At 43.5% G+C, this 25,854-nt stretch overlaps 1 protein-coding gene across 1 annotated transcript in view; it reads left to right on the top strand.

The window, feature by feature from the left end:
* LOC120852630 (colorectal mutant cancer protein) overlaps window positions 1–25,854 on the top strand; it is a 311,627-nt gene that overhangs the window by 157,874 nt on the left and 127,899 nt on the right. Inside the window, exon 2 of the mRNA XM_040225966.1 lies at window positions 23,956–24,069. Within this exon, the coding sequence (XP_040081900.1) occupies window positions 23,956–24,069 (114 nt within the window). The remainder of the gene's footprint in view (window positions 1–23,955; window positions 24,070–25,854) is intronic.

Raw genomic sequence — 25,854 nt, 5'->3', positions numbered from 1 at the left:
CTGGCAACCACCAGTCTGTTCTCTGTATCTATGAGCTTGTTTTTTTCCCCCCAAAGGGTCCATTTTTTTAAAACCTATCCTGCTAATTCCTATATGTAATTATTTTCCCCTTGTTTTCCTTTCTCCTTCTGGGTTTCTTCCTTTACATTGAGTGGCTGCCTCGATGTATACAGCATATCCATTCTATGTACCTTTCACCCCCGCCCTTTAGATTGACTCCCTTCCCTCTTTATCCTCTCCGTTTTCCTTCTTACTCACAAAACAGCAAGAGAGCTGCAAACAGCATCTCCTCTTCCCCTTTCCCAAGGCAGAGGAATGCGGGCCACGGCAACTGCAAAATGTCTGTACAGAATGCTCTAGGGCAGCAGATTGGAAAAGGAGAGGGCACAAGGAGCTTGTCTTAAAGCTCTGCTTTCTTAGCCAGGGTCGCTGCTGTTGGATGCCTGCAGAGGAGCTGTGGATATTATGGAAGCTGAAGCTGCCTAAGCTGTGGCTACTGGTCTAGCCCAAATTCTGGAGATCTTTGCTGTACTGACTTGAAGGGGCAAAAGGCAGTGCATGGTATTAGCCTTTGCCAAATCTTCTTTCCTACCCTGCCCATCTCTCCCACCTCCAATCTGTTTGCCCTCTTCTCCCCTACCACCACTCACCAGGAAAGCTTAATTAAAAAAAAAAAAAAAAGTAGACACATCAGGAAAGCTGTGACCTGCACCCACTATTCAAACTTGGAGACTCAGAGTCCCGTAAGCTGCAGGAGTTTTGTGCATATGATGCATTCTGGAATCTGAACTCAACCGTAGGCGAGGTCTGCTTTCTATTATCTTTCATAGCAGAGATTTATCATTCCATATACTCCATCAATGTGTTTCTTTGGAAATCATTAAACTTATGGGGAATAACTATTTCTTTCAGTTTAAGTACGTGAATAAGTGCATTTTTGTCCATAAAATGCAGTGGGAGAAAGAAATGCAATTACATTTTTTTTTTCCAGAAGGTTTTAAATAACAGATTATGTAAAGTGCTGATCTCTAGATGGATATGAAGCTAGTCTTAACATCTGGAATTTATTAGGGAAAAACAGGGTATGTTTTCAGCCAAATTCTGACACTCCTCATTTGAGTTATCAGTTCCTTAAGGCTGTCGGGTCGCCACGTTGATGCGAGCATGTACAGCGCAGGAGCTCTGGGTAGGCTTACCATGGCGTGTGCATGGTCTAATACTGTACTTGGTATACGGGGTGATGAAGAAAGCTCAGCTTAACCTTGCTTTATAAGGATGCTCTCAGGCTCTGTGCTTCCCCAGGAAATGATTTGATAGATTCCCACCCTTCCTTGGTGAACATAAATCTATTGTCCAACAGAATCTAATGTCTGGAATGAGATGTGGTACTTTTTTTAAATATGTATTTAATTTATTGATTTGTCTGCACCAGGTCTTACTTGCAGCACATGGAATCTTCAGTCTTCTGTGCAGCATGCAGGAGGGAGGGATCTTTAGTTGCGGTTCACGAACTCTTAGTTGCGGCATGTGGGATCTAGTTCCCTGACCAGGGATTGAACCTGGGCCCCCTGCATTTGGGAGCGTGGAGTCTTCACCACTGGACCACTGGGGAAGTCCCTAAACTTTTAATTTTTAATATCTTGAGACAGTAGGCAAGTTTTGAATAATCTTCCTTTCTTTTAAGATGGCAAATGAAAGGGCAATTTGGTAGCTATGGATTAGGTTTCTCTGCCCCAGCAAAGAAAGGGAGTCAAGATCTGCAAGGGTAAGGTGGTGGCTATCTTTCCCTTTTTAGTTCTGGCCTGGTGTCTGAGGGGAGGTGGAGCTGTTCCTTTGTGGATCAGTCGCTTTAAATAAACATTCAGTTCCATCACAGTCCTTTTCTGGCAGTCCTGGCCCTACTGGTGTGTAAATGCCACAGCTCTCAGGGCCATGTGCAGTGTGGCGGGAAGGGCCCCCTCCCGCACCTCCATAAATGTCGCTCTGTTGGCCTGAGCATGATTGCCAGGACTCTGAAAAGCTGAGGAACCAAAGCAAAAAGTCCTACTCTGAGGAATCCTTGCCTCCCTTGCAGCCACTTCTGTTTTTTCTCTGCCCCATGAAAAGAAACGTCCTCCATAACCACTCTGTGTGTTGACTCACCTTTTTCACCCAATGCATCTATTGGTATAAAATGAGGGAATCATCAGATTGGAATGAATTTCAAGAGGCTGTAGACTAAACTCCCAAGCAGGATTGTACCCACATTATCCCAAAGAGAGGAGGCTGGCCCCTGACTTGAAAGGTTCTCCAGAAGAGAAATTCCACAGCCACCACTACAGCTTTGAAGACACAAAGTCCAGTGTCAGGAGAGGTGTTTCGAGCAAGCCTGAGCACTGCAGCTGACATGTAAACCCAAGGTGATGGTGACTGCCCCCAGGGCAACAGCCCGTCATTTGCCTGCGCGGCTGCTAATCTGCCTTCATCCATCTTGCCTTAGAGCTAAGTAATCCTGCTTCACATTTGTGATATTTTTCTGGGAGCTCAAAGCTAAGCTCAGTTTTTGTTTTTTGGAAATGATGGCCTAGATTAAGACCAATGGGAAGACTGTCTCATGGAGTCTTTGGGTTTTGTCATTCTGTCTGTTCATTTCAGATGGTGTTTGTGCTTAAAGTGTATTAACACGCACACTCGCATTCAGAATTTTGACAAGAGTCGCTCGGGCCTCTGAGGAGATGGCCTCTGTGTATCAGGCAAAAGCTTGCTCACCGTTGTTTCCAGCCATGTGCCTGGTGATTGACAGTGTAAACTGCTTCAGTTGAAGCTTAGCTTTAACAATTTGAGTCAATGTGGGTTTTGTGTTGTTGAAACTGCAGTGTTTCTAGTAACTGCCAGATTTAAGCTTTGCTTTGGTGTTTTCATGAAGGTTAGAAATGTTTCATTCTTAAGCAGCCTTTAAGAATATTTAATACTTTCTCTGCATACTGTCTTGCAGAAAACAAAATTAGGCTCCTTTAGGGAACTTTTGGTTTGCATTCCAGTACTGTGTATATGGGTTTCCCAGGTGGTGCTAGTGGTAAAGAACCCACCTGCCAATGCAGGAGACCTGAGACTTGGGCTTGATCCCTGGGTCAGGAAGATTCCTTGGAGGAGGGCATGGCAACCCACTCCAGTATTCTTGCCTGGAGAATCCCATGGACAGAGGCGCTATGGTCCATAGGGTGGCAAAGAGTCAGACATGACTGAAGCGAATAGGGGAGGTAAAGAGGAAGGGAGTGTTGGGGAGAGGGTGGACAGTGCAAGAAACTAAGGATTAGGTGTCACCTCTTTTTCTTTGGTGTGTTGGGACTTCATGAGCTTGGGAAAATTCTGTGGTTCGTCCCTTACAAGCAGAGGAGGAGTTCCGTTTACAAAGGAACCTAAATGATGGGAAGAAAACAGTGCCACATCAAACATGTGTGCTGAAAGAACACCTTCCTTCTAAGAGCTGTGTGCTGTTTGGTCACCCCGAGACTCCCCACCCCGCTGAGGGCCCAGCTTGTCCCTTCCTGCCTGCGTCCACACCGTGCTGGGTGTGCTGGAGACTCAAAGCTGGTGCCTCCCCACTTGCAGCTCCTTCCAACTCAGAGCAAAAGTCAGAAGCAACTGATGAGATCTGCATCCAAAGGAATGTGTTTCATCAGCCATCCTCTGTGGGCTCCTCTTCATCCTTCCTGCTGCTTCTCTCGAGAAGCAGGCCCACGACAGCAGGGGTGGGTCAAGGTAAGCACCCACGTGTTACAGGAGGCCACACAGTGTCAGCTTCACCGGCTGCTGCCAGTGAGTTCTGTCACGCCCCCTGCTGTACTTAATCATTTCAGTTTGCCTGATGGAGGGGGCCGGGGAGGGGAATAAATCAATTTGTACCAAAGAAAATTGTGAAGGTGTATGTGATAAAAGGTGTTCTTTGTAGGTAGGGGGAAGAAAGGGAAGCTTTGTTTATTGAAATAGTGCTGAGCTGTGAGGCACCTTTTGAATTCGCATTGTGAAGGCGGGGTGCCTCTGAGGGACTCTGAGCCCCTTACAGGAAAGGCGCCGGAATACCGTCAGGCTGGACTCAGAAGCCACAGCGCTTTGTTCTTGTTCTGGGCGCACTTGCTGGCATTACATCTTCCATCTGCAGCTCCGATATCCTCCTGATTTGACAAGGGCTTGTGAAACCCTCCACAGGTGCTGGCTGGGCAGGCGCTGACAGAGGGTGGGGGGCACACGCTTGGGTGGGTTAATGGCTCACTTGCAGGAGCGGGGTTTCTCCGGGCGTATGTGGCCCCAGAGTTCTCCCCGCCCTTCTTCTGCACTTCCCTGCTTGGCCCCCGTGCTGGGCACTGACAGAGCTCCTGCAGGGATCTCACCGCCGCTCCCCTCTGCTGCCAGCGGTGTTTCCAGTTTGTGCAGCACGGGCTGTAAACCATCTGGTGCTGGGCGCCATCCAAGTCCGCAGTCTTGGCGCCTCAGACTCAGATCATGTGATCGAAAACATTTGACCCTGGATACCCGTGGTGAACGCGGGGCAGTATAGGTGACTAGGATAGGTCAGCTGTGTGCTGGAGGCTCAAAGACGGTGCTGCCCCACTTGTGGCTCCTTCCACTTAGTGAATTATGTGGAGAGTTTGAAGTATAGAAGAGAGTACTTTGTTCAACGGAGAAGGCAATGGCACCCCACTCCAGTACTCCTGCCTGGAAAATCCCATGGACGGAGGAGCCTGGTAGGCTGCAGTCCATGGGGTATGGGAGGGTCGGACACGACTGAGCGACTTCACTTTCACTTTTCACTTTCATGCACTGGAGAAGGAAATGGCAACCCACAGCAGTGTTCTTGCCTGGAGAATCCCAGGGACGGGGGAACCTGGTGGGCTGCTGTCTATGGGGTCGCACAGAGTCAGACACGACTGAAGTGACTTAGCAGCAGCCGCAGTACTATGTTCAACATTGTCTTTATAAGCCATTTCCATTTACACACAGAAAAATACCTGACATATCTGTAGGTGGTAGGGGTAAAGGTAATGTAAGGTTTTATTTTCTAATTTTCTAAATTTATCCATTCAACAAATCTGTGTGAAGTTCCCCGTGGGCCAGGCACAGCTCATCTTCTCCATTGGCTATTGCCCAAGTTCCGTGACATGCCTGCCTTCTTGGAACTCATAGCCTCATGGGGGAATGAATTAATAAAAAACTCATATGATATATTGTCAGGTAGTAGTAAGTATTATAAAAAATAAAGAGGAGTGAAGGGCTAGAGGAGCAGTAGAGGAGAAGGGAAACTGGCTCTGGGTGGTTGGTGGGGATAAGTGAAAAATAAATGAAATGAATTGACTCAGCATCCATATGGGAAATTAAGATTACCGTGCTAATCATGTGTTTCTCTATTTTGTTAAGAATTCAGTGTATCAGGCATATCATACAATTTACGCAACTACTATTTTTCCATTTTTGTTCCCGTCATGAACAGATCTTTGTGCATATCCTTGCTAACAGTAAGCTCCTCTGTCTTCAGATACATTTTTGTGGAGGTTCATTTGGGGTCACTGTCTATGTCCCATTTGGGTCTTGACCCTCTCTTACCTTGTGAGGAGCCAGGAGGTTGGCGGTAGAGACCGGGCGTGAGGCGCCTCCACTTTCTAGACTGTTGAGGGTAAGTGTGTTTGCCTGCTTACCTGCAGGCCCTGCCAGGATGCAGGGAGCAGCTGATGCAGTTGCACATTTTGGAAGGCAGGCAAATTGTAGGTTACTCTGACTACTGTGACCCAGGTCTCAAGGTGATGATGAGCCATTCTGATTGCTTAGTCAGTGTTTGTGTAAACAGATAGGAGAGCAACTCATCAATGCTTTCAAGGCCCAAAGTCGCCCTGATACTTTTTAGCAAGCACAAAGCATGCCATGATGACGATGATAATCAAAAGGACGATAGTTATTGTGGCTGACCTCCTGTCAGGCATCATTGTGTTAGGCGAGTTGCCTGTAGTAACATTCATTGAATCGTTACAACTCTTGTGTGGTTCAATATCGTTGCCATTTTACGAGTAAACAAAGTCTTGGAAAATGTTAACAACTTAACAAGCTTGAGCTAGCACTCAGGTCTGGAGTTTCTGTTTTGTTGTAAGGCCTCTGTCCTTAACCACTGGTTTTCCCATCATTTTCTCCCTCTCTCACTTTCTTCCTTTTCAGGGAACAAGTCCTAGTTGGGACTGGTATTGACTGGGTTAGGTGGTCCGGAAGGGAGGGAAGGTTCAGACCTTCTCTTCTATCTAAACATACTGCTCCCTGAAGCAGTCAGCAGGGCCCCTGGTGGGGGAGAACACTGAACTGGTTGGAAGTGTGTTGTCTCCTTTTTCCTGGTGCTTTGGATTTGATGCAGCAGTTTGTGGTGAACCGGCCCAACAGTTAGCCACCAGTGGTGAGGAAGGCGAAGCCAGGGCCCCACTGAGCTTTCCTGGAAATGGGAGCTTGTTATGACATCAAGTGTTTTAAAGGAATTTTCTTTAAAAGAAATAGTGCTTGTGGAAATATCTCCCAAATTTGGGGAATGCATTTGAAGATGATTGTACTGAACTATCTCAGTAGTTGACATCTTGGCTGTCTTCTGTACTCGAATGAAAAGACTGGGAACATGTGCCTTAGGTTTTGTATACATAGAAAGTACATACGTATATATGTGTGTGTTAATATATGTATGTGTATATAAGTGTGTGTCTGTATACACATACACACACACACACACACACACACACGTCTCTAAATCTGCAGTTGTTTTCCCAAAGGAAAAACATTGTCCTCTATCCAGTTAAAAAAGGGCACTTCCAAAGCGTTCAACTATTGCTGTAAAAATACCTCGGTTTTTCCTGATATGCTGAGTTTATCAAATGTTTAAAGGTACCATTTAAAGGTACTTGGTTTCTTTAGAATGGGGAATTCAATACCTACTAAATTGGATCAATATAAAAATTTATGAACAATGCAGACCTTGTCAGGGAAGTCCTTTACTCGTGATCATATAATTCTCTGTGGGAGCTTCTGCCGCAGGGATCACATCAGTATTAGCACATACTGAAATATTCATGTCCTCTGATTAGCAGGATTTAATTGTTACATCTCAGTCTCCTTCACAACGTGTCATTAGAATGCAGCCCACCTTGAAGTTTAAGTGGGTGCTGTCACTTTATTGCCGTGTCTTTATTTTGTCTGTACTTCTTTCCAAATTTGTATTACATGTAATTTTGGTTTCCCTTGAAAATAACACCACAAAAAAGTAAGAATTTATTAGTGGAAAATGCTGTGACTTATTTTTACTAGCAACTGCTGTATAATAAATTTTAAAGTATATACATACATATATATGTAAATTTTTCTGTTTAGATTTTTTAAGATCTTTCAGTTAAAGTAACTTTTCCTCCCACATACTATTTAGTTAGCATAATTAAGAGCTTTTTTCTCCTAAACTACAATATTTCCCTCTTTAATTTTCCCTCATAGTATGGAAATGGCTGGAGATTAACTTTTGTCTGATTTTTTGCTGGGTCTGATATCAGCTGAATGGTCTTTTGTTTCTCAAAATGTTGGACATTTTAAAGAAACTTTTCATACCTTTCCATCATTCTAATTTTGCAGATCTGCTTTCTCCTCTCTGATAAAAAGACCTTTCTGAGACTCTATCTTCTCAGCAGTTTCATGCAAGGATCTGAAAGGATCTCAGGAGTGCTAGGATATTCTGTTGCAGAGCACGAGGTGTGGTGATTGTGAACAGAGTCTGGGGTTAGACAGACCTGGTTTTCATTCTAGCTCTGCCACTTACTCGTTTGACAAGTTACTGAACTTCTAAACCTCAATTCCTAACTCTTTAAATTGGGGTTAACAACAGTATTTATTCCAAAGGCTATATGAAGAATAACTGAGAAAGTGCATGTCACATGGTTTAAATATAGCAATAGCAATAGAACACATCCACATAATAGCTAATGTTATTTCCAATAAAAATTGTGATTTTTTTTTATTGAGCACTCACATAGTAATGAAGTATAGTTGATACATAATGTTATATAAGGTATACAGTGTAGTGATCCACAGTTTTTAAAGGTTATTCTCCATTTATAGTTATTATAAAATATTGGCTTTATTCCCTGTATTATACAATATATCCTTATAGATTGTTATACCTAATAGTTTGTACCTCTTAATCCTCTACTGCTATATTGCCCTTACCCCTTTTACACTCCCCAGTGGTAATCACAGATGTTCTCCATATTTGTGAGTCTATGAGTCAGCTTCTTTTTGTTCTGTTCACTAGTTTGTTTTATTTTTTAGATTCTGTATATGTCGTATATATTTGTCTTTCTCTGTCTGACTTACTTGATTTAGCATAATCCCCTCCAAGTCCATCCACATTGTTGGCAAGTGGCAAAACTTTGTTCTTTTTCATGACTAAGTAGTATTCCATTGTGTATATGTGTGTGTGTATAAGAAATAGATAAAGAAGATATATATACATATCCATTCTGTTGATGGACAGTTAGATTGCTTCCATATCTTGGCAATTGTAAATAATACTACTATAAACATTGAATTACATATATCTTTTTGAACTAGTTTTTTTTTTTTTTTTCAGCTGTATGCCCAGGAGTGGAAGTGCTATGTCCTTTGGTAGTTCTATTCATATTATTTTCCACAATGGCTGCACTAATTTACATTACCACCCACGGTGTACGAGGATTCCCTTTTCTCCATGTCCTTGCCAACATTAGTGTTCTTTTTGATGATAGCCTTTCTGAAAGGTGTGAGATGATATCTCACCGGGGTTTGGATTTGCATTTCCCTGATGCTTAGCGATGTTGGATATCTTTTCATGTGTCTGTTGGCCATCTGCGTTGTTCTTTGGAAAAATGTCTGTTCAATTCTTCTGCCCATTTTTTAATTGGGTTGTTTGTTTTTTTGATGTTGAGTTGTATGAGCCATTTATATATGTTGAATATTAACCCTTTATTGGGCATATAATTTGCAAATCTTTTCTCCTGTTCCATAGATTGTCTTTTTGTTTCATCAATGGTTTCCTTTACTGTGAAAAAGGTTTTAAGTTTAATTTGGTCCCACTTGTTTATTTTTGCTTTTATTTCCTTTGTTTTAGGAGAGGGATAAAACAAATATATTGTTAAAATGTATGTCAAAGAGTGTTCTGCTTATGTTTTACTCTAGGAGTTTTAGTGGTTTCCAGTCATACATTTAGGTCTTTAATCAATTTTGAGTTTGTTGTTGTATATAGTGTTAAAGAAATTTCTAGTTTCATTCGTTTACATGTAACTGCTCAGTTTTCCTAGCACTGCTTGTTGAAGGGACTGTCTTTTCTCCATTGTATATTCTTGCCTCCTTGTCATAGACTAATTGATCACAAGTGTGTGCACTTATTTCTGGGCTCTCTCTTCTGCTCCATGGGTCTGTGTGTCTCTTTTTGTGCCCATACTACACTGTTTTGATGACTGTAGCACTGTAGTGTAGCCTGACATTAAGGAGCATGATTCCTTTAGTTTTCTTCATCTTTCTCAAGATGGTTTTGGCTATTCAGGGTCCTCTGTGTTTCCATACAAATTTTAAAAATGTTTTCTCTAGTTGGTATGCAAGGATTTTTAAATATCTGCAGATCAATCAATGTGATGCATCACAATAACAAATTGAAGAAGAAACCATATGATGGTTTCAATAGATGCAGGAAAAGTCTTGGACAAAATTCAATATCATTATGATAAAAAGTCTCCAGAAAGTGGGATTAGAGGGAGTGTAATTCAGCATAATGAAGGCCATATATGACAAACCCACAGCTAACATCCTACTCAATGGTGACAAACTGAAAGCATTTTCTGTAAGATCAGGTACAAGTCAAGAATACCCACCCTTGACTTTTATTCAACATAGTTTTGGACATCCTAACAATAGCAATCAGAGAAGAAGAAGAAAGAAAAGAAATCCAAACTGGAAGGGAAGAAGTAAAACTGTCACTGTAGATAACATGATACTATACATTCTGGAGAAGGAAATGGCAGTCCATTCCAGTACTCTTGCCCGGAAAATCCCATGGACAGAGGAGCCTGGTAGGCTACAGTCCGTGGGGTCGCAAAGAGTCGGACACGACTGCTAAAGATGCCACCGGAAAACCACTTCAGCTCGTCAATGAATTCAGTGAAGTTGCAGGATACAAAATTAATATACAAAAATCTGTTTTTCTATGTACTAACAACAAACTATAAGAAAGAGAAATTAAAGAAATAATGCCATTTACCATCACATCAAAAAAATAAAATAAAATACCTGGGAATAAACGTACCTAAGGAGGTAAAAGACCTGTACTTGAAAAACTATAAGACACTGATGAAAGAAAATTGAAGACTAAGCAGATGGAGAAATACATTGTATTCATGGATTGGAAGAATTAATACTGGTAAAATGAGTATACTACCCAAGGCAATCTGCAAATTCAATGTGACTTATTTTTAGAGGAGCATATTTTTGCAGATGGAGTGGGATTGAGGGTTATCTTCAAAGTTGAGAGGATCAGTCTTGGATACCTCCTCTCCTTGACAGCCTTCTCCCACAGCTGTTGATTTGAAGCAAGGGAAGAATGGCCTTAGGAGGATCCCAGGAATGATGATGTGTCTGTATTCACAGTTAGTACTTGGTTCCTGCTTTGTGATTTGGCATCGTCACCTACATCAGGTACTCTTGAAGGTGATCAGTTTTTCTATCAGATGGTATTTTAGCGCTACCATGTTGAAGGGGACAGAGTGCTGTTTTCGACAACCGAATTTCAGTGTAGATTTATAAAGTAACTCAGGGATCACTGGCCAATGAAATCAGGTAAAATGAAAAACAAAAAGCTGGTGCTCTCTGAGTTAGTCTAGGACAGCAAAAAAGTGATGAGCACGCAGCAGGGCAATCTTGTAGATGGTGTTTAATGAGTTTTAAGCTTCAAGGCTATGAGCATTCTTTCTTGAAATATTACACAGCAGGTGCCCCTAGCTGGAATTCTGGCAGTAAATAGGAATCCTCCAGTCCTGGAAGCCACTGAACAGGCCTGATTGTGTCCATCTGTCAGGGAATGCTCCCCTTTTGCGAGGGATTTTGTTCTTTCTGTATCTGAAGTAGAACGTGCGGGGTGTGGGGAGTCTCACAGAGGAGGCTGAATGAAGCTGCTCTCTCATGTACAGATGTCTCCTGCTGTCTTCAAGGACAGGGCTGGGATGTTGATGTAGACGTTTACCCAAGAGCTCCTGGATTGCCATATGAGAGAGCAGGAAGCCTCCGGAGAGGGAATGAGGAAATCTCAATTTGGTGAAACTTGCTTCTCTGCCTCTGTTTAATGTCTTTACAATGAAGGAATTGAACTAGACATTTTTGAATTCCCTTGCCAGCCATAAGGTTGTGTGTGATTCTGAGCGCTCTTTCAACTTCTGGGGAAAAGATTATTAGTGATTGGTTCTGTATATAATGAAGCTTCCTTGGGCAGTTGCTTCAGCAAATCCATTCTGGGACCATTGGGCAAATAAAGTATGCAAAGCCCCAAGCACAGAACTCAGGACAGGGCCCTCTGATACAGACCAAAGGATGAAAAAGCACCTGAAGTTAGAGACCCCAAATTCACACTGTGTTGAGCCGACTGCAGCCCCAAGCTTCATCACTGTTGCTAGAGGGCTTGCCCTGCCACCTCTGCCTGCCCTGATTCTCCGCATGACCCCACCTTGCCAATGTGCACACCTGCCCTCCCACGCACACACGCACACACATGTGTATCCTGCAAACCAGGAGAGCAGTGGCATGTTGAGTTGGAAGTGCCAGCAAGGCACACAGCAGAGACAGAGCATGGAGTGTCTCTGTTATTGTCTCTTCTACTTTTCTCAGTTTCTTGCCCTTGGGCTGATTTCCTATGTCTGCTGTGTGCCTTGATTCCTCATTTGTCAGAAGGAGGTAATAATACCTAAATGCAGTGAGGGTTAAATGAGATACCACATGAATTGTGCTTAGCCCAAGTGCCTGGTACCCAATAAACATTCAGCAAATGATAACTATTAATGTTATGACTTACTACTATCACGTTGCCTGGGATTCTTAAAAATATTCCCAGAGCTTGGCATTGGAGTTGTGACAGTGCCTTTTTTTTTTTTTTTTGCAGGACCCTGCAGCTGATTAAATTAGGTAAAATGCAGAAATCACTTAGTGACTTAGTGTAGAACCTGTCAAAAATATGTGTTCAAGGATACTCTTTCTGCCCCCTTCTGATGCCAATGTCAGAAGCTTTCTCTATCTCCTTTATACTTTAATAAAACTTTATTACACGAAAGCTCTGAGCGATCAAGTCTCGTCTCTGGCCCTGGATTGAATTCTTCTCCTCCAGAGGCCAAGAATTCTGGCATCTTTGCATGGTTCAGCAACAACCTTTCATCTTGGGGGCTTATCCAGGATTCTTGAGGACAAGGTAAGGATGCTTGGAGCTCTAGTTCTTTGTTCTCCTAGCGAACACGTTTTCTGATGTGCTTTACTAACTCTACGGTGTGCTTGTGTGAATGAATGACATGCCCTACGTGAAGCAAGTGAGGAACCCTGCTCTGCGGTTCCATGGTGACCTCATACGGCTTATGGCAGAAACCTGTCGGGGGTTTATACCGACCTGCCAATGCCAAAAGGCACCCGATGTCTCCTTTGGCCTGAGCAAAAATGGGCAAAGCGTGTGGACTGAACTCTCCTTTCTCGGTCAAACTTTTCAGTCTCTTGACCATTTCATAACTCCTTGGAAATTAGAGACTTGTGATCTATGCTGTTACTGTGTCCTGGGACTTAGGTCCCAAACTTGGATTGGTAGTCAGGAAGCACCTAGCCTTGCTAGGAATCGAAAGTTCAGAAGTTAGATGGAGCTTTAGCTACAAAAGCATCTCTGAGGTTAAAGGTTACTCAGACTGGAACTACAATGGGTTTTTTGTTTTTTTGTTTTTTTCCTTTGTAACACTGGCTCTTAGTGGACCAGAGGAGGCTCTTATACTGGTATGGTGACATTTGGAAGAAACATCTCAGTTTTATATTCGAATCAGTCTTACTGTAGTCAGGAATATACTCAGGGTCATGCACAGGCGCTCAGGTGACAAATGTTTCCCCCGGTGGCTTAGCCTGGGAGGCATTCCGGAAGGTTACTCTGATTGCACCCCAGGTGGCATCAGAGGCAAGCAAGGTTTTAATGTTGAGGAGCTGGATGTCAGTCAGGGATGCCATTAGGTCTACCCCTGGTGCATCTCCACCCCATCTCATTGGTAGAACCAGGAGGAACAAGTAGGTCACCTGCATCAGTAAGGGACAGACTGAGTCTGACCAGGGAAGGGAAGCTTTGGTGTAAAGTCTGTCTACACCCCCATCTGGAGCCGGGAGGGATGCCTCCAATAGAAAGATGGTGCTTGTTGCTTTTTTTCTCTCTTACAGATGGGAGTTAACAATTCCAGCCTCACTCCTTTGAACTGTATCCTGAAAAACTGGGATAGATTTGATCCCCCGGGTTTAAAGAAGACACACCTGGTCTTCCTATGTGATACTGCATGGCCACAGTATCCATTGGAGGATGGCGAACGGTGGCCGGTTGGAGGGTCTCTTAAGTATAATACTGTTTTACAATTAGACCGGTTCTGTAGAAAACAAGGGAAATGGGTAGAAGTAGCATATGTGTTGCCCTTTTTCTCTCTGCAAAATATGCCAGACTTATGTCCTAAGGGTATAGATTTGGATGTGACCCCTTCAGCTCCCTCCTGTCCTCTTATTTTGCTAGATGAGATGGAGGACAGGAGACAAAGCAGGTTTCTCCAATCTATCCCTGGGATCATATGTGCAGAGCAGCCAGAGAGACTGAGGAACAGCCACACAAGCTGTTGCCTCTTCATGAAGCACCCACCGGGAGAAATAATCAGTCTATGAGAGTTAATAAGCCTTTTTCTTATCAAGAAATACAAAGAATCAAGGAGGATCTGGGAGACTATTTAGAGGACCCAGAAAAATATATTAGCGCTTTTAAAGGTGTTACTGTGCTTTATGACCTTACTTGGAAGGATGTGATGTATATCTTGGGACAAACGCTGACTCCCAACTCAAAAACTCGGGTTTTGGAAAAAGTGGTTGCTTATGGAGATGAACGGTTTGGTAATGAATCAGTAGGGAAGAGGGAGGACGAGATAACCACCCTCCCCACTGGAAATCAGGCGGTCCCAACTATAGAACCAGACTGGGACTACAACACAGCTAAAGCAAGATGTGATCAGAGTCATTTTGTCAGATGTATTCTTTTTTTCTCCCCCCATCCTGAACCCCCCTCCCACCTCCATCCCCATACCATCCCTCTGGGTCATCCCAATGCACCAGCCGCAAGTATCCTGTCTCATGCATCAAACCTGGACTGGCGATTCGTTTCGCATATGATAATATACATGTTTCAATGCCATTCTCCCAAATCATCCTACCCTCACCCTGTCCCACAGAGTCCAAAAGACTGTTCTATACATCTGTGTCTCTTTTGCTGTCTCACATACAGGGTTATCGTTACCATCTTTCTAAATTCCATATATATGCATTAGTATACTGTCTTAGTGTTTTTCTTTCTGGCTTACTTCACTCTGTATAATAGGCTTCAGTTTCATCCACCTCATTAGAACTGATTCAAATGTATTATTTTTAATGGCTGAGTAATACTCCATTGTGTATATGACCACAGCCTTCTTGTCCATTCGTCTGTTGATGGACATCTAGGTTGCTTCCATGTCAGATGTATTCTTGAAGGACTCAGGCAGGCACGTGCTAAGCCTTTAAACTATGTCAAATTGGCAAACATAGAAAAGGAGGAGAAGGAAGCTCCTGGTAAATTCCTAGATAGACTGAGAGAAGCCCTTTGCAGATTCACTGAGATTGATCCTGAAAGCGAAGAGGGAAAAGTGATCTTAAAGGATAGATTTCTCACTCAGTCGGCTCCAGATATCTGCCGTAAACTATTAAAATGGCATATGGACCAAATCAGTCTTTAGATTCTCTGTTACAACTGGCTCAGACAGTCTATTATGGTAGGGAATATGAGGAAAAGAAAGAAAGGCAGAAAAAGACAAAGGAACAGGCAGAAACCCTCGCAATGCCATGAGAACCATTCTTAAAGAGCCTGAGAAAAATGCCCACGGGGACCCAGGTGAAAAGGGATGGGCTTGCTATTACTATGGAAAGGAGGGCATCTCAAGTGGAATTGCCCTCAGGCATCTAAGCCATCCCCGGCTCCATGTCCGGTCTGCAAAGGACCACGCTGGAAGAGAGACTGCCCCCAGAGGTGTAGATTTCAGGGGTCGGACTCTCACGACAATCAGGACTAGAGGTGCCTGGGGGTCCCCACACTAGCTTCTGTCCTAATTTCACCTGAGGAACCCCGGATATCAATAACTGTAGGGGGCCAATCTGTTGATTTCCTTTTAGATACTGGGGCAACTCACTCCATGCTTACTGAAGCCCCTGGCCCACTTTCTTCCCGATCCACTTCCATAATGGGACTGTCTGGACGAGCCAAAAGATGGGCCTGATAATCTGTGTGAGCCTACTTCTGCTGACCCCCAAAATCCTGAGTCTGCCGTTTGATCCTCAAGACAATGCCCTCCTGTCCTGGGCTCACTCCTACACTGAATTCCACAATCAGTCTAACTGCTGGGTCTGTGGAGTGCTCCCCTTTCGTCAGTGGAAGGCTTCCTCAGTGGACATCTCCACTTCAAGGAAAAGACTTTCTCCAAGTCTGCAAATACCTTCAACAACAACCGCATGTGATGCCTCTTCTTAAACCGCATGTGATGCCTGACATCTACCAACCTTAAGATGGACTGATGTAACTATGGGCATAATGTGACTTTTCATTTTGATTTTAACTTGGTTTAGTGACTATTTTGCCTTATATCTGTAACTATATAATGGCGTTTTCTAACCATCTAACTGTGGTGTTGGAGAAGACTCCTGAGAGTCCCTTGGACTGCAAGGACATCCAACCAATCCATTCTGAAGGAGATCAGCCCTGGGATTTCTTTGGAAGGTTGACTCATTGGAAAAGACTCTGATGCTGGGAGGGACTGGGGGCAGGAGGAGAAGGGGACGACAGAGGATGAGATGGTTGGATGGCATCACTGACTCGAAGGACGTGAATCTGAGTGAACTCTAGGAGTTGGTGATGGACAGGGAGGCCTGGCGTGCTGTGATTCATGGGGTCGCAAAGAGTCAGACACGACTGAGCAATTGAATTGAACTGAACTGAACTGAACCATCTAAAAGCTTTTAAGTTACCAATGGTTGTCCAAGCTCCTATGAGTGCCACAGCCTCCTCCAACTATTACTTGGCGCCCCTGGATCAGAGACCCTCAATATGAGGGTTAGGAGAATATGTTGCCTCAACAATTAAGGGACTACACCCCTAAGCAGCAGGAAGTAGTTATGGAATGAAAACGATGCCCCTTTCCCTTGGCAACATAATTCTCCTAAAAGAAAAGGGGGGAATGAGTTAGTCATTTCCTAGGCAGGTTGATAAATTTAGGGGTCCCCAAGAAGAGAAGAAATGGCAACCCACTCCAGTATTCTTGCCTGGAGAATTCCATGGATAGAGGAGCCTGACGGTTCTTCTACAGTCCATGGAGTCACGTAGAGTTGGATATAACCTAGCAATTGAACAACAACAATAGAAAATGTAGGTTTACTTTTGTATGAAATTGCCAAACTATTTGTCATGGTATCTGTATCATTTTGTATTCCCACCAGAACTGTATGAGGGAACTAGTTCATTGCATCCTTCCCAGCATTTGGTAATACACTTTTAAAAATGTTAGCTCTTATATTAGGTTTGTAGTGATAGGCCAGTGTAATTTTAATTTGCATTTTTCTAATAGCTGATTATGTTGAAAGTCTTTTAAAGTGTTATTTGCCACTTGTGTGTCCTCTTTGGTGAAATGTCTCTTTCCATCTTTAGTCCATTTTCCAACTGGATTGGTCTTTCTTTTTCTTAACCTCTGAATTTTGAAACTTCTTTACACATTCTAGATACAATTCCACTGTTAGATACTTGTTTTGCAGATATTTTATCCTAGACTGTAACTTTGCTTTTCATCTTCTTAACAGTGTCTTTCACAGATAAAAGTTTATAATTTTGATGAAATCTGTTTATTGATTTTGTTTTGTTGTGTGGGTTGTGCTTGTGTTGTCACCTGTAAGATTTCTTTGTTTAGCTCTAGGATCTGAAGATTTCCTCTGATGTTTTCTGTTAGAAGTTTTATTGTTTTACATTTTACATTTGATCCATTTTGAGTCTTAATTTTTGCTTAAGGTTTGAAAGGATTTTTTTTTTTTTAATTCCTTTTTAAGGAATCACTTTCATCTTTAAACTCTGACAGACATATTGGGGAGCCACCTTATCAAAAAAAAATTAGCCTTTAGTTAGGTCTCACTGAAATATATAAATGATGACAATTTTTATGTATACTCTAGATTCTTAAAAGCAGTGGGAACTAATTAACCTGTCAGTTTTCTTATTTCTAAGATCTTGTTTTAACTTTTGCTTATTATCATATGGCAGCCCCTCAAACTTTAGGAAGCAGGAGAAAAATAATTCGTGAAAGATAATAATAATTTATCCTCAAGTAGTTACTTGAGAGGAGACGGCAATGGCACCCCACTCCAATACTCTTGCCTGGAAAATCCCAGGGACGCGGAGCCTGGTGGGCTGCCGTCTATGGGGTCGCACAGAGTCGGACACGACTGAAGCGACTTAGCAGCAGCAAGGAGAGAGGAGTCGAATTCTCAAGGAAGAAGAAAGGACAAACCTTTTTTTCCCTCTACATTCCTTAGGATTATATAACAATAATATATCCTGCCTGAGGACAGTGTCTGGATTAAACCTTCTGGCTAATTCTGTTATCTTAAAATGTAAATTATAGGAGTAGGTCTGGTCTTTACAGGCTTCCCTGGTGGCTCAGAGGTTAAAGCGTCTGCCTGGAATGCAGGAGACCCGGGATTCGATCCCTGGGTTGGGAAGATCCCCTGGAGAAGGAAATGGCAACCCACTCCTGTACTCTTGCCTGGAGAATCCCATGGAGTGAGGAGCCTGGTAGGCTACAGTCCATGGGGTCGCAAAGAGTCGGACACGACTGAGCGACTTCACTTGCACTTTCTGGTCTTTACAAGGATTATATAACAGTAATGTATCCTGCCTGAGGACAGTCTCTGGATTAAACCTTCTGGCTAATTCTGTTATATTAAAATGTAAATTATAGGAGTAGGTCTGGTGTTCAGTTCAGTTCAGTCCAGTCGTGTCCAACTCTTTGTGACCCCATGAATTGCAGCACTCCAGGCCTCCCTGTCCATCACCAACTCCCAGAGTTCACTCAGACTCATGTCCATCGAGTCAGTGATGCCATCCAGCCATCTCATCCTCAGGTCTGGTGAGGTCTTTATAACCTCCAGACATTCTTTGGATTCATTGGAGAGTATATAACTCCATTGCTAACACTAGCAAAAGGTACTCTTTCTGCCCCTTTCTGATGCCTATGTCAGAAGCTTCCTCTGTCTCCTTTATACTTTAATAAAACTTTATTACACAAAAGCAAAAAAAAAAAATGTGTTCAGCATATAGTGGGTTAACTATTGTTAGCTTTAAATAAATTTTTTTAAGTCTGTTTCTTTCAAAAAGGAATGTGTGTTCAATAAAGGTCAGCTGCCCTTACTTCTTCCCCTTTAAGGAAGAGAACAGTTCACTAAGTCAAAGAGATTGGCACTACCCACTGTCTTCATTCGCACATGAACGAAAATTGTAAATGCCTTGTAGCTGGAGGGCATCTGGCCCAATTAGAAGTCCAGGGTGGATGCTCCCATCATCACTGGTGGGAAGGAAATTGATTCCCCCGGCTTACAGGAGCGTGTCACGTCGGCAGACCAAGTACGGGAGAGAGAACAAGCACAGTTTGCTCTGAGTGAGCTGACTGCCCACGCAGTGGGGGCAGGCCAGCCCAGCCATCTCACTGTCAGTGCTCTGAGGTCTTTGGATGGAAACTGGGGAATGAGCTCATTCCTCTGTTTCGGGTGAAACTGTGGAAGCCTTTGGTCCCTTTGACGGCAGTGTCGTAAAAGAGCAGACCCAAGTCCCAGAAAGATGGATAAAATGTTGACCTGGAGTTTGACAGCCTCAATCCCCATGCTGGGACCCTTTCACCCACTGTGGTCCTTGGGGAAAATACTTGTTCCTAGCACACAGGGAATCATAGCCTCCTTGGAGGCCAGAGGTGGGATGTGATGGAGACCCGGTGGGGTGATGCTTAGGAGGGTGCCAAGTGATCAGGAAAGAGCCAGCATGTGTTCTGTTGTTTTTACTGCCAGTAGTAGCAAGATGAAGAAGCACTGTATAACCATAAATACACAGCGAGGCTCCTGGGGGCTCATTAGAGTCATTGTGTTGCTGGCTTAAAAGGGCGTTTTAGGAAGTGGGAAGCCCTTTGTTTCTTGGCTAATGGCTAACAGGAAGCACATCTATCCACAGAGCCCAGGAGTTACTAGGAGAGGCTGTCACCAAGGTGCTGAGCGCTCCCCACTCAGCCCCCGGCAGCTGGACACCTTATCTGTCAGAGGCTACGCAAGCTTGTCTTTACCACCAGCTGAACTGTGAAGTATTAGTCAAGTAATGTTTCATCCAAAAATAACAACTATTTTGACAGTTGTCTTGAAGCCAGATTTCCAGGTGGTTTACTTTCCTTTGGATACACACTGTAAAATGAATGTGAAGCTGGGCTCAAAACAGCTTAGGGAATCAGAATCTTTTCTCTCCAGAAATATGAAGTATGTGTGGATCTATATCCTTCACGTGCTAGACCCAAAATTGTATAATGAAGTATCATGATCCCATTGCAGTACTACTGAGAGGCCTTGGGTTAAAATTTCACAGAGAATTAGGAGGCTTGAGAGTCAGCTCTTTAAGCCTTGGGGTTTCAGCAGAATCCACAAACCAGCTGCTGCCTCTCGTTCCTGTGCTGTTAACCACTGGGAAGTGTGCCTCCAAGACAGGACTGTGTTACTTCCTCATCTGAATGTACCTCTCACTACCTAGAGTGAAGCTTAGTCTGAGCAGATTGTTAACTTGAAACGTGGTGACTTTGAGGGTGGAGGGAAAGAGGAAGCGTGTGTTCGTCGAGTGCTTACTTGGTTCCAGACACTGCTGGTCACTTGTCTTCACATGCTATGCTGGTCATTTTACGGATGGCATCTTCTTTGCCTGTTTGACAGCCCCATCACAAACTGATGAAATCAGCTATTCAAAGACAATTCAATGAGTAACAAATGAGATGTGAACCCCAGTTTATCTGGTTCTTTGTAAATTAATCCACTTCATTTGCAAGGATATCTCCACATCATAGTGGTCTATACAGCAGAGGTTCTGTTCTTGCTATTGTGTTATGAAGTCTGGAGTTAGGCAGTTCAGAGCTGGTAGGGTCCACACAGTTGTTTAGGCACCTTCCACTGCCTAGAGTATGGACCTCCTCTTTCTGAAACAAGATGGCTGCGGGAGCTCCATCCATCATGTTAATATACCAAGCAGCAAAGCTGGAAGAAGAGAAAAACATGATCTCCCCCCAAAAGATTTTCCGAGAACTCCTATATACCTCGGCTTCTGTCTCCTTAGCTAGCACTTTGTCCCATGGCTACACCTATTTCCAACTGCAAAGGAGCCTAAGAACTGGGATATTTTAACTGGTCAGGAGTGTGACCAATCAAAAAGCAGGATCTTGTTCCTGAACATTAAGAGAAAGGTGTGTTGGGGAAGAGACTAGCACAGACTCCAAATATCATATATTTTCTTGCTCTCTGACGCTGGGAACGGAACTTGGCCCATACTCAGTCATGAGGGTGAGAGAGGGGTCGGTCAGCCTGATCCTTAGCAACTCTTCTTGCAACTTGTAGGCAAATTTTTTTCCCCACTGCACCTCCCAGCCTTTGTAGTTAGCTTCTGCTAAACACATGTCAGTGACAGCAAGCAGTGTGTGTCTGTTCTACCTCATTTAAGTTTTGCCTTCTTTCAGAATTGCTGGTGGACAGGGAGAGAAAATTGCTGGTTGCCATTTCCTTCAGTTTTGTATTGGGGCATAGCCAATTAACAGTAGTGTGATAGTTTCAGAGAAGGAAATGGCAACCCACTCCAGTGTTCCTGCCTGGAGAATCCTGTGGACAGAGGAACCTGGTGGGCGGCCGTCTATGGGGTCGCACAGAGTCGGACATGACTGAAGCGACTTAGCAGCAGCAGTGATAGTTTCAGGCAAAGGGACTCAGCCATACATAGACAACTGTCTATTCCTCTGCAAACTCCCTTCCCATTCAGGCTGCCACGTAACACTGAGAAGAAATATTTTAAGTAAACTATTAATTCAAATTAAACTGAACATTACTGCCACGTACAGCACTGTGAAGTGAGGAAAGGGTACCCATGGCCTCAGTTCTCATGCTAAGCTCTCCATGAGACTTGAGGTCAGCAAGTCGGTCTCTGGGTTTCAGATCCTCACCTGCAGATGTGGGAGACATCTTGTGTCAAGGACCTGCCCCACCCAGATGTCTGCGGCCGTGACATATGACACTGTCTGCAAAACAGGTGGGATCACAGATCTAGCATCTAGTCCAGATGGTTCTTAGTGTGGAGTTCATCACGTTAATGAGGGGAACGCTGCGTAAACACCAAGTTTATACTCCTCTCTAGAAGAAAGGCCTATCCCATTCATGAGCTTCTTAAGGAATCTTCAAGTTAAGAACCACTGATCTAGCCTCACTTCACAGATAGGCATTTTCCAACCAAGGAGGTGAAGAGACTGTCCACACAAGCACATCTGATGGATCCTCTGGCCATTTGGAGAGCTGGTGTTATTGTCTCTAAGTCCGTGACTCTCCTCCTCAGCCATGTCCCACTGAACCTCCTCTTCCCCTGTACTGTGGTGCAGGTAACATCTCTGTTGATCTCCCCATCTGGGCCCAGTTCATAAGGTATCTGTGGACTATATAGTCTTCTCTGTCAGCTTTTCCCCTCTGAATCTCCCCCACAATTCCTGTGTGCAGCTCTTTGGCCCAGAAGTAAGAGGGGAGATAGACAAGAGAGGAGGTCTGCCTAGGCTCACATAGTTGGGATTCTTGTTTCCACTCCCTTATTTCTTAAAGAACACATGAGCTCTTCATGTATTTCATCCTTCTTGTCAAAGGTGAGGAGGTGAGTCTTCTCTCAAGACAGGACGTAATTGCGTAACAGAACACAGTGTCTGTCGCAGAAGGAACATTCTCAGATTGACAGTTCAAAGGCAGAAGGGGGAACCCAGCTATGTAAGGGAGTGAATTTGTGTCCCTCTCCCCACACCGGGAGCCAAGCTGCCTCCCCAAAATTGTACAATGGGAACACTGTGGTATCTGTGCTGAGATTTCATCACACAAACCTTGTATCTGAAACCTAAAGTGACCTTTTCTGAGCAGCCTTAGCCCTGCATGAAAAGACAAATAACCGCCAGATGGCCTGACATTTCCTTTTTTGAATTTCAAGGATTCTTGATTTCAACCCTGTTACTGATCTGTTGGTTTGCAGCCCCCAAGCAATTAAGTAAAGTTGCACTCACTGTTGTGGTTGGTCGTCTCACAAACAACTGCTATGAAACCCTAGCTCTGCCCTACATCTTCTTCTCAGCTATGCACTCTCCCCCAAGCCTCCCAGGCCACCACATAGTGTAGAGAGACAGGCTGCAGAAAAAAGCCTCTTTCTAAACCTGAAGTTAAGATCTTTGAAGTGGAGTTGTATACCGCTGCAGTATCCATCTTGTAAGGTCACATTTATCTACTCACTCTGTACTCTAGAGCCTCCGGGCAGAAGCTACAAAATTCCCATAAAGAGGGAGTGTTTGCTCTGATTGTCCTCACTTACTCAAGTGTCCCATGGATTGAGCTCCACCCAGGATCGACAGTGAAGACAAAGAAGTGACTCAGGGCAGGGAAGATGGGAAGGTGTTGCTCGGGAGCATGGTTGAACAGATGTTAGAAACGAGCCCAGCCGTCCGCCTGCATAGCACAGCGGGTACGTGTGTGGTGAGCGTGTGTGCTTCCCAAGCTCAATGAACAGAACCTGAAAGCTGAGCAGGTTGAGATCCTGGAAGTGCATGGTGCGCTCGCTCATCTGCTGAGGAACGTTCTTTCTCACTCTGCTTATTCTGAGAGGGCTGGCTGGGGATAAAAGGTACAGCAAGGAATTCTCAGCTTCTCTCGCCGTAACATGATTTATCAGAGCTCTGGTTGTGCTCTGAGAGGCCAACCATCATCTAGTCTTCTAGACTGTCTGGGGTCAATGAGGAAGGAGGAGCTGGCCAGAAAGTTAATGGGTCAACCTGAGGTGGAGAGCACCGGAAACAGTGAGCTCTCGCATTTTTTTCTTACTACTCAGCCCCTTGGGCTGTCTGGATACATGGCAATATCAGTGATTGAAGTTGAAAAAATTGAATTGCTCCGTTCAACTTGCATATTTTCCCAAAGGTAAAAGTTAATTTGATCCTGCTTTTGCCTTGCTGCTTGAGTATCAAGCAGTCCACACCAGTGCTTAATCTCGTCCTTGCTGAGTAATTCAGGGAAAGCCCATAGGACAGGCAGCTTTGCTCCCTGTTTAATTAGACCACCCCAAATTAGGTCCTACCGCCCACACTTAATAGGGTCCTCTCTGGTACATTCAGGGTGACCAGATAACCCAGCTTGGCGGGAAGACTCCTGATTTCTGTCCATTGTCCCCTGAGATTAATATCACCCAAGGTGTCTGGCTGCAGATGACACCTTTTCTTTGTGATCACACTAATCACAGGGAATGAAGGGATGGAAGTGAGTTTCTGCCGAAGTGTCTAACCTTGCGCTCCTTTCCTCCTGTCACTGCAGCTCCACTTGGCAGCCCTGGCGTCACTCAAGGGAGATATAGTGGAGCTTAATAAACGTCTGCAGCAAACGGAGCGGGAACGGGACCTTCTGGAAAAGAAGTTGGCCAAGGCACAGGTGAGGGATCTGGAAAGGGTCACTTTGTTTTTTGTGTGTTTTTTTTTTTTTAATTGTTTAAGAAAAAACAGATATGGAAATCCCCACAATACAAATATTGCTTAATGATTGAACATCCTCATAACCACCGTCCAGATAAAGAATTAAAACCTGCTGGTCATCCCAGGAGTCCATCCTTCTGCCTCATCCCCACCCGCTTCCCCTGCTCCCAGGGTGACCACTACCATGGCGTTTACAGTTGCGTTTCCTGCTGCTTTACAGTCTGCCGCAGGAGTTTGTACGTCCCTAGACGGTCCAGTTTCGTCTGGCCCATTTGAAAACTACGTGTTTATTTTGAATCTCTCAGTCCACAGGTTTTCCCTCCATTCTTTATTGGCTTTACACTTAGTCTGTTAAAAGTGTCTGACCTATGGAGTTTCTCACAGTCCAGATGTTGCTGATTGCTCACCCGTGGTGCAGTTCGCTGTGTTCCTCTCTCTCTATTTCCTGCAAAATGGCCCTGCATCCCAGAGATTCAGTCAGATTCATGGTCAGTCCCTTTGGCGAGACTGTAAAAGGCATTTGTTTTTCCACTGGGACGCACGTCGTAGTAGGTTGGCCAAAAAGTCCATTCAAGTTTTTCCACCTTAGGGAAAACCCCAAACAAACTTTCTGGCCAACCCAATATCTGGTTGTTTTGCCTTTAGAGATGTTAGCAGCTATATTGACACTCAGTGCCAAAGTTCACCAGTGCATCAGGACTTCGCAAAATCATAGTATTTTATTTCTGCCATTTCTTTATCAGTTATTAATTGGAATATTTTTATAGAGCTATTTCCCATCATCTATGATTTATTCAAACAGTGGTGTAGTTCATAAAGGAGAAGTAGAATCAATCCTTCATTCTTTTTATTTAATATTTTTCAAGATAATGAATTGATAACCTACGATCTTCTGAAAGTACCCAATTATTTTTTAAAAAATATGAACTTAGGGGTTTAAGCATATTTGGGTCAGTCCTTTGTAATTATTTTCCTTGTAGAAACTGAAAGTTTACTCCTTGGCCAGTAAGAACCTCTTCACGTGGCTCCTGAATCTTTTGACACTAGCCTAGTAATGATTCCAGGATTATCTAGTAGATTCCCCCCCTCAAACCTGGAATTAAGCATTCTGCAAATAGACCTGGCTTTTCTGTGTGGAAAAATGTATTTCAAGACTGCAGTCTGGGCGCTAAGGGTGCTTACTGCTTCCAGGCTGGTCATTGTTTTTAGGCTTCTTTTATAGACATAGCCAGGGAATTATTTATTTATTTATTTGTTTGTTTATCTATATATGTAAGTATTTATAAATTTTAAGATAAAATTAAATTATTTATCATATTAATTATATTAATCATATAATATATATTAATCATATATAACATATATTAATCATATTAATCATATCATTATTATTTATCATATTAATCTCTCCAATTTAATTTCAAACTGCAGGGTTCTTCTACGTGGATTCCGTACTTTATTTGTATCTCCTTTCTTTCACACTCAAAATGTTAGTTCGAGAGACTTCCCTGGTGGTCCAGTGGTTAAGACTCTGTGCTCCCACTGTAGGGGGCATGGTGGTTGGGGATCTAAGATCCCATGTGCAGTATGGTGCAGCCAAAAAATACATAAACAAGAAATAATCTTAGTTTTTAAGTTTACAGAGGATGATTGGATAAGAATATTCCATAATTACTGGTTTACTTTATTCTGTATTATATACAGTCGTCTCAAAACAATAATCATATTACCATAACAAATATAG

This window comes from Oryx dammah, unplaced genomic scaffold (assembly GCF_014754425.2).
Source record: "Oryx dammah isolate SB20612 unplaced genomic scaffold, SCBI_Odam_1.1 HiC_scaffold_26, whole genome shotgun sequence".
NCBI lineage: Eukaryota > Metazoa > Chordata > Mammalia > Artiodactyla > Bovidae > Oryx > Oryx dammah.
Note: the sequence above shows the minus strand (reverse complement) of the source record. Positions and strands in the feature narration are given on the sequence as shown.